This window comes from Setaria viridis, chromosome 4 (assembly GCF_005286985.2).
Source record: "Setaria viridis chromosome 4, Setaria_viridis_v4.0, whole genome shotgun sequence".
NCBI lineage: Eukaryota > Viridiplantae > Streptophyta > Magnoliopsida > Poales > Poaceae > Setaria > Setaria viridis.
In genome coordinates, this window is record NC_048266.2 from 1,177,363 (window position 1) to 1,185,295 (window position 7,933).

At 46.6% G+C, this 7,933-nt stretch overlaps 1 protein-coding gene across 2 annotated transcripts; it reads left to right on the plus strand.

Annotated features, from left to right (window-relative positions):
- Nucleotides 1-3,466: 3,466 nt before the first annotated feature.
- Nucleotides 3,467-7,728, plus strand: LOC117853160 (nuclear speckle RNA-binding protein A). 2 transcript variants are annotated; one of them, XM_034735534.2, is made up of 7 exons: nucleotides 3,467-3,765; nucleotides 4,785-4,906; nucleotides 4,980-5,211; nucleotides 5,337-5,398; nucleotides 5,481-5,562; nucleotides 6,787-6,922; nucleotides 7,567-7,728. In XM_034735534.2, exons 1-6 carry the CDS (start codon nucleotides 3,597-3,599, stop codon nucleotides 6,897-6,899), a joined length of 780 nt encoding a protein of 259 aa, XP_034591425.1. In that variant the 5' UTR covers nucleotides 3,467-3,596; the 3' UTR covers nucleotides 6,900-6,922; nucleotides 7,567-7,728. The 2 variants fall into 2 exon arrangements, with proteins under 2 accessions (XP_034591425.1, XP_034591424.1); XM_034735533.2 differs by lacking the exon at nucleotides 7,567-7,728 and adding an exon at nucleotides 7,029-7,354 and having other exon boundaries at nucleotides 3,469-3,765.
- The last annotated feature ends 205 nt before the right edge of the window (nucleotides 7,729-7,933 follow it).

Sequence of the window (7,933 nt, forward strand, 5' to 3'; positions counted from 1 at the left end):
ATCAACACTGACTGCAAGATGGTTTATATACTGGAAGATAAGAGTCCTTATGCTTAATTCAAAACATCATACATAAGAACAACACAATTATAAATTTAGTAAAACAGCCCACTCATATACCTGTTGCACAACTGATGTCAACTTCAGTTTAGATGGTGGTATGGATACCTATCAAGGAACCATCTGACAATCTTTTGTTCTGAACCTTGTGGTTGCTGTTAGAAAGAAGTAATACATAGGTAAGTTTGTTAGCAGAAATGTATGGATTCTAGTTATCTCAACCACCTTCAACAACATCATTTTAGATTTGGCTTTCCCAGCATCAAAGCATATTTTCCATCTTTAAATCGGAACTGTACCCTTATGATAGCAAAAGTGTTTAGTCTTGAGTAATACTATTATGAATGTTCGTGTTTGCCCAGAGCTTGGCTTTATTAAGTTGCTTTAAGTGAATTTTTAAAGATCATTTCCATGCCTTGGCTGATTTGTTAGGTGTGATTTCCATCCAGCAATGCTAGCAGATTGGCAGATCCATTTATTTGTTTGCAGTCACCTACACCTGCATGGCACCTATATATGAATTATTTTTATATATGTCTCTATTTGTTTTCCTGCTAAGAAAGAGCAAGAAACACAGCTATGTTCAGTAGGAAAAAATGTCAGCAATTATTAGGCCACCTGTTGCTATCTAAACTGAATATGGTATACACCTGACTCTCTCTCAACCTTTTCCAATGTTTTAAAATACATGAAAAGAGCAACTGCATGATACATATAAAGATAGGTACTTTGTTTGTCCACATTAGAACTTACTGGTGACATCCTAAAAATTATGGTGGTATGTTCAGAGGTAACTCAAAGTCCAACCAAAATAAGTTATCAAGCAGCTGCAAACTCTTTTTGATTTAGCAATGCAAATATTTTTCTAGACATATGCTAAATGTAAATCAAAATATACCCTACTGAATAGGTGGTCATAAAAGATGCTGCTTACAGACACTAACAAATAATATGGGTCAAATATTATTAATATTTAGATCCAAGGTATCATGATTTCATTCCATACCGAACCAAAAGCTGTTTGTTTAATCATCATAGCTCTTTGCTAAAGGTAAAATTGTTGAACATCTTAGATGTGGGAGATATATAAACCAATAGGAAGGGAGGAGCGGCAGCTGGTGGGGGTGAGGGAGGGAGGGGGCGGCAGCCGGCGCGGGGTAGTGGGACTGTGGGAGGGGGAGGGGCCAGAAGGAGGGGCTAGAGGGTTAGCTTCAGGAGGCTTCCAACAAAAGGAAGCACTGAAGTAGAACCTACACCAGCTAAAGCCTCCCTCGGCCATTCCTGATGAATCAAACGCGTCCACGTGCCCTTGGAGATTGGACGGCGCGTGGTGATAGGGACAACATGACTAGGCCCTCCTTGGCGCCTCCGCTCCAACCTTGATGGATTCTAATACAACATCCTACTTGGAGCATTTGGAACCAAATTGGAACTAGAGAACAACTACCCATTGAGGTGTTACCGTGTTACCAAATTCGAAATGCATGTCTACAGTGATTAAAAAAACTCTAAAAATGATATGAATGGATAGCTCATGTCATCTTCTATCATTATACAAAATTTGAGATGCAATGGAAACTTATACAAGATACAACAAAAAAAGTGAAATCTGCACATGAACAATAGCGAAGCGGGTTACAAGTCCGTGAAGAATAGTATTTAGAAACATGTATTTAGGATTTGGTTACATGGTAACTATCATACAAACATCTACGGGACTGACCATTAAGGTGTGTCTGACATGGAGACTATAGCATAGGGCGGTGTCAGTGTTCACCTTCGAGTTCCTGATCTCGACAAGCCCCACCAACCAATCTACTATCTTAGAGATACCCCTTGATAGGTTGCCGGGTCTAAACATCGACAGTAACAGGCTAATGGGAGGTAACACACGAGTTATTCTTGTTGGAACCAACCGGGAACAATCCTAATTTTAGGAATGTGAACACGTGGCATGTTCTCTCAATCTATCTACATCTCTCTGTTTATTTTTAGGATCTCTTCACTCTTTTTTTTTGCGAATAAGGATTCTCTCTTCACTCTTTAAAGTGCAAACCAAGCGCACACGATTTGAGGCCCACTTTCAGACCTACTTTGGGAACTGAGCTAATCTAGGGAGGTACGCCTCATAGGGAAATTTTTATGGGAATTCTTTTACCGTCAATTTTCTGGGTGGTAAACCCCTATCCTTTGCTGCTGTTTGGTAGTAAAGGGAGATAAATCTCAGAGATCATAGCAATAAATAATAATCTGTCAGCACAACGAAGCTTTATGGCCGCAAAGCGGCATCCCCAGGGCCCATGCGGCGAGGCAAGTGGCCTCGCAACACCGCTCCTGGAGCACGAACGACGGCACGGGTGGCCGTGCGACGGAGCCCCTCGGGCAGCCACAGCCACATCGGCCATGCGAAGCGGCGCCAAGAATCAAGCTATCGACACGCTAGCCGCGGGGCCACCTACTTGGGGTCGAGCAGTGCAAGCTTGGTGAGCTTCTCAGCGGGCCCCGCGTGGTGGCCCCGTCCATGGAGCCGCTCATCTGTGGCTTGCGGCCATGGCGCAAGCGAGCTGGAGGTCGCGACCCCGCGCGCCAAGGGCCTCATCGGGCGCACCTCGGTCCCACTGCCGCGGCTAGCCGCCCCGTGCCTGGACCTTGTCGGCCCCATCACGGCCTCGCTCCTGCGGCAAGGCACGTTCTTGGACCTCGTGCCGTGCCGGGTTGCTGCAGCCGCGCCCAGCTCCAGTCCTCTCGTCGACCGCCCCGTGCCGTCGAGTCGAGCGAGATGGGGATGCAGGGGCTCGGGGCAACGTCCGGACGGAGGGTGGCGGTGCCTAGTCGCAGCCTCGTAGGTGGGCGGCGGCGTTGGGCGGAGACGACGCGTCGAAGATGGGTACCTCGACGGGGAGATAGCAGGGTGGAGCTTGGACGCGGAGTGGAGAAGGGCTCGTGGACGGGAAGGGGAGCAGCGGCGCTTGGACAGGAGATGTGGAGCGGCCTCGTGTGGCTCACGATTTATGAAGTTGGACGGGGAAGCCGTGCCTAGACCCTCGAGACGGGGAAGAGCCGTCCTAGGGAAAACACGATGGTCGGGTCGTCCTTCTCCGTAGCATGGGCTTCCAAAAAGGTGGAGAAATTTGATCCGTGCTCAGCTTTCCATGCAGTGATCCTGCTAGGGGAAAACGGGAGGATACCAGTGGGGATTGGTGCTCCCAAATTAGGCCTCAAAGTTACCGTACGACCAGCCAAAGGCCCAAATTGCACGAGACAGCAGGCCGTGGAATCAGCTAATCGGGCCCGCCCTCGCCACACGCGAGCCCGTAGTTGTGGCGTGTCCGTCAGAAAAAAAAGAAGGCAAAGGCAGCAAAGAGGTGACACGCCCCGCACACGATTCCTTGCGCGTCCTTCTTCCTCCTCCTGCCCCCACACGTCATTCCTCCTCCACTCCCTCCCCTCTCCACTCCCGCCGCCTGTCTCGCTTCCACTCCCTCCCACTTCCAGGCGGACCTCCCCTCCCCTCCCCTCCCCTCCCGGCTCCCGCGATGGCCGACGCGTACTGGAGGTACGCGGCCGCCGACCCGCGGCAGCAGCAGCAGCAGCCCCCCTCCGCCGCGGCAGGCGCGGGGGCGCACCCGGGCATGGGCGGCGCCCCGCAGATGGCCGCCGGGGGCCAGCAGCCCATGAAGCGCCCCCGCCCCGCCGACTTCTCAGGTTCGCCCGCCCGCCCGCCTCTGCCCCCGCACGCCCAGCCCCGCGATCTGATCCGCGCGTCGTCGGCCGCGTCACCTGCTGGCCGCCTGCCCCGCTCGATCTGTTCGTAGCGGAGGTGGGCGCCGGCCGTGTAGGGCTCTAGGGAGGTTCCGTGCTCGCTGCCGCGGCTTGCGTGCATTGCGCGGTAGTGTTTGCTTCCGCCCGTGCTGGAGCCGAGAGATCGCGCGAGCTCCAGTGTTTCCGCTCGAGCTGCTTCGGTTGTGACGATGTTGCGCACTGATGCTGATGCGGTGAATTTGGTGACGTCCGTGCTGGCTTTCTGCCGGAAGCCCGGAAGCAGGTGGATTCGTTGAATTCGTTCGACCGGATCTGCCAGAACGGACTCTGCTGGCTGCGCGATCTGTCACAATCACTTTAGTGGCGCTGTGGGTGCAGACTGCTACTAGCATATTGCTGGGTTTCATGTGTTTCTTTCCGATTTAGGGTGACACCTAAAACCCACTGCTAAAACCCACAGATAGATTCATATCTGTAGTTTAGTTGTTGAAAGGTCTGGTGCAAGTTGTGAGAGCAAACTTTATGGAAAATTTTGATTGATTCGTTATGCGTAGGCCAAAACCCAACTGCAACAGGAAGGTGAAGGTATCTAGAGACTAAAACCATAGTGCTGTATTCACAAAACTTGTTATTCACGTGGGCTTAAGTACCTCCACAGCTAATGTTTATGATGGGGGGTCTGTTTTTCATGTTACCAAAAAAGAAGCTACTCCCTCTGACCGCACGGTTTAAAAGGGAAACTGGGGCTAGCATTTTTTTTTCTATCTTGAAAATATGGCATTTACAATAAAAGGGATTAGATATTTACAAATAGAGGGTGAAGTAGTTTAGACTCTGCTGCAACTTGAATAGCTTGAGACAGCACTATCATTATTTTCTGAGCTGCATTGAATTGTTCCACAAAAATCTAGGGAACAATATGGCTTGAACTCAATATTTAATACTATTTTTTCGTTCCATAGATGGACCTGGTGCACCTGACATGACCGGCTATTATCCTCGTGATGAAGAAAGGGCAGGGTATCGTGCTGCTAGAGATACCGAGGCTCTTAATGCGTCCTACGAACGTTTTCTGCGTACTGGGGTATCAGTTGTTGTGTTGTTGCATAATCATATTTCAAACGCACAGTCAGCTAACACTTTTGCTAACTTTTTAGCAAATTCAATCCTATGGTGCTGGACCTGCTGGAGAACCTATTAGGCCTGCTGTTGGAGGCAATGCTGGCTACCCTGTTGATGAGCGTTCAATGATGGCTGCTAGGGGTATGGATAGCAGAAATATTGGTGGTTATGGTGGTGGAATGCCAGAGCCACCCCTTCCACCTGATGCCTCAAACACCTTATACATTGAAGGCATACCTACTGGCTGTACACGTCGAGAAGTTTCACGTATCCTTAAATCTATATCTTTTCTGCCACTCTCTTTCCCTACACATATATTGCATGGACTGCAGGTGAGATCAAGTATGATACACCTGCTTCGTTTGGTTATTGGTCCTTCACTTTTCCCCTAGATATCTTCCGACCGTTTGTTGGCTTCCGTGAAGTTAGGCTTGTAAACAAAGAACCGAAACATGTAAGTGAACTATTTGATTTCTTTCAAGCCTTTGCCTCTTGTTTGATTTCATTCATCCTTGTGACTACGTTGCTATTGGCAGCCTGGTGGTGACCCTATTGTCCTCTGTTTTGTTGATTTTGCTGAAGCTACTCAAGCTGCTATTGCCATGGATGCTTTGCAAGGTGAAACTGATGAACTTGACATATACAGATACTTACAAAACTATGTTCAGTTGACACTAAGTCATTTGTTAGATTTACTTCTAAACTACTTTTGGTTGCATTAAGTCATATACGGATTTTCTTTATTCTTCTATGTTGAAAGCCATGACAACTGTGTTCAGGTATTGGTCTTATCTGCATCCATTTGCCATAATACCTCAAGTTTTGTCTGTATAGTTCTGAACTGAAACCTCCTCTTTTACTGGTCATCCTAGAAAGCACGCGTGGACCTTTAGAAACCTTTACCACTACCTTACATATCAATGTTTAGAACTTTAGATTTTCTTTTACATGGAAAGGATACTGGCAAAGATTCATTCTCACATGTATTTTCATGAGATTAAATATTTTCTAGCATATGGTTTGAAAGCTAATGTTCATATGTGTGTATTGTGGCTATCAATGGATGTCCAAATGACAAGCAAAAGAGAATGGACGAGTAGCTAAGTCCTTCTTTTGATATCTCCTTTTCTCCCCTGAGTGCTACCTTTTGCTTCGAGGGGATGGTAGTATTGAGCCTTCGACAAAAATCCAAAACAATCATTTTGTCTGTGGAATACATTATTTCAAGTAAAATATATATACTTTACTTTGGTTTTGGAGTAATGGGCAACCAAACATTTCCAAATCAAGTTGTGTAAATATGGCCTTTATAGTCCATGCTAAAATTCTATAAAATATTCCACCACATGGTCAGTCATCATTGGCGCTTATCCCACTTGATGGAATGAATTTCATTTGATAATGCTTCCCAACTTTATATTGTCCTGTGCATGTTTTGAAAGACACGACAGCAGAATAATGGGGACACCCTCAGCACACCGATACCATAACCAGCTAAGTAGTAATTTGTTCTTTGTGTGACCACGAGTTTAGTGCTATGTATATTACGCGGTGATGTGACTATGAGGGTGGTGACCTTCCACTTCATGATGTTTGCGACCCTATCTTATTCTAGAGATGGCTCATGGACAGCACTTAGGCTGTGTGAAAGGGGCCAATGTCCAGATTTCTCGAGGCATTCCTTTCTAACATTTCTAGTAATATTAATAATTCAGAGTTTGCTGTTGTGTCCTGCAAGAATGTGTTGCGGGCTGTCTTTTAATTCATTTTCCATCTATAATGAAATATATAGACGCAGCGTTTGAAACGATGAAAGTCACAGCTCCACGGTTGATTTTGCAGGCTATAAGTTTGATGAGCATGATCGCAATTCATCCAACCTGCGTCTGCAGTTTGCTCGTTTTACGGGTCCAAGGGGGAATTCAGGACCTGGTGGACCTCGTGGTAGGCGATAAGTTTATGGCGTTCAAATTGCCAGGTGATTTTCGAGTCTGCTCATTTGAAATGTTCTTCTGAAATGACCCAAAGTCCAAACTTTTGTGGCGCGATAGTGTTAATTGATTGCTTCTGTCGCTGTTTTGTAGGCCTGATCGCATTGAATACCCATGAGGGATGTTGTTAGTTTGATCGTCGTTTCAGAGATATTACCCCCATAGTAATAGGATCGTTAGCTTGTGCCTTCAGCGGTTCCAGCTTTGCGACCCTGGTCTTGCTAGATGTTTTCTAGACTGAGTAAACTAGCTGAACGTGATAGGTCAGAATGTTTTGCGCCATCCCGTAGACGTGATGCCTATCGCTGAAGCCGTTTGTAATGTGCTGATTTGTATCTTGAGGCAGTTTTGCCGTTTAATCGGTGGAGTTGACGAATATTGACCTGGCTGGTACATTAGAGAGCTTGCATATTTCTCCATCTCGCATAAAGGCTTCGTAGTCTGTATTTATTTTCGATTTATATGACCATGCATTTAGTTTACTGTCTCATCTGGCATGGGTAACACCCATATCCACATGAGCTTGTGGAAAATATCAGTTTTTTCTCCAAATCAATGTCCTTTTAACTGCTTCCATTGTCGGTTAAGCCTGATGAAATGTTGTGCTCGTGTTCTGTTGCTGTCAATGCAGTGTAGGCAGCATCTTGTTCTCGGTGGCCTTTGTGGAGAACGACTTGTGCTGATGCTATCCCTGTATGCCAAATAATTTGGCCTGATGGACGAGTTGTATTGTGCTCCCTCAATCCCAATGTAGGTCCGGTTGTTTTGGTTTTTTTAATGCATAGTTTTTCTACGTATCCATCCACACTGAGGGAGTATTAGCATTGCTAACACAAGTGATCACTGTTCGATACAATAATAATAACCAGAGGCAACACAGCCAGAATCGTAAAACACAGTATCAGGTAGAGGCAGAACGGTCTGAATCAAACACATGGAAACACAAGTGATACAGACTATAGCACCGACTGCGTTCTGACCTGTGCTTGCTCCACCTG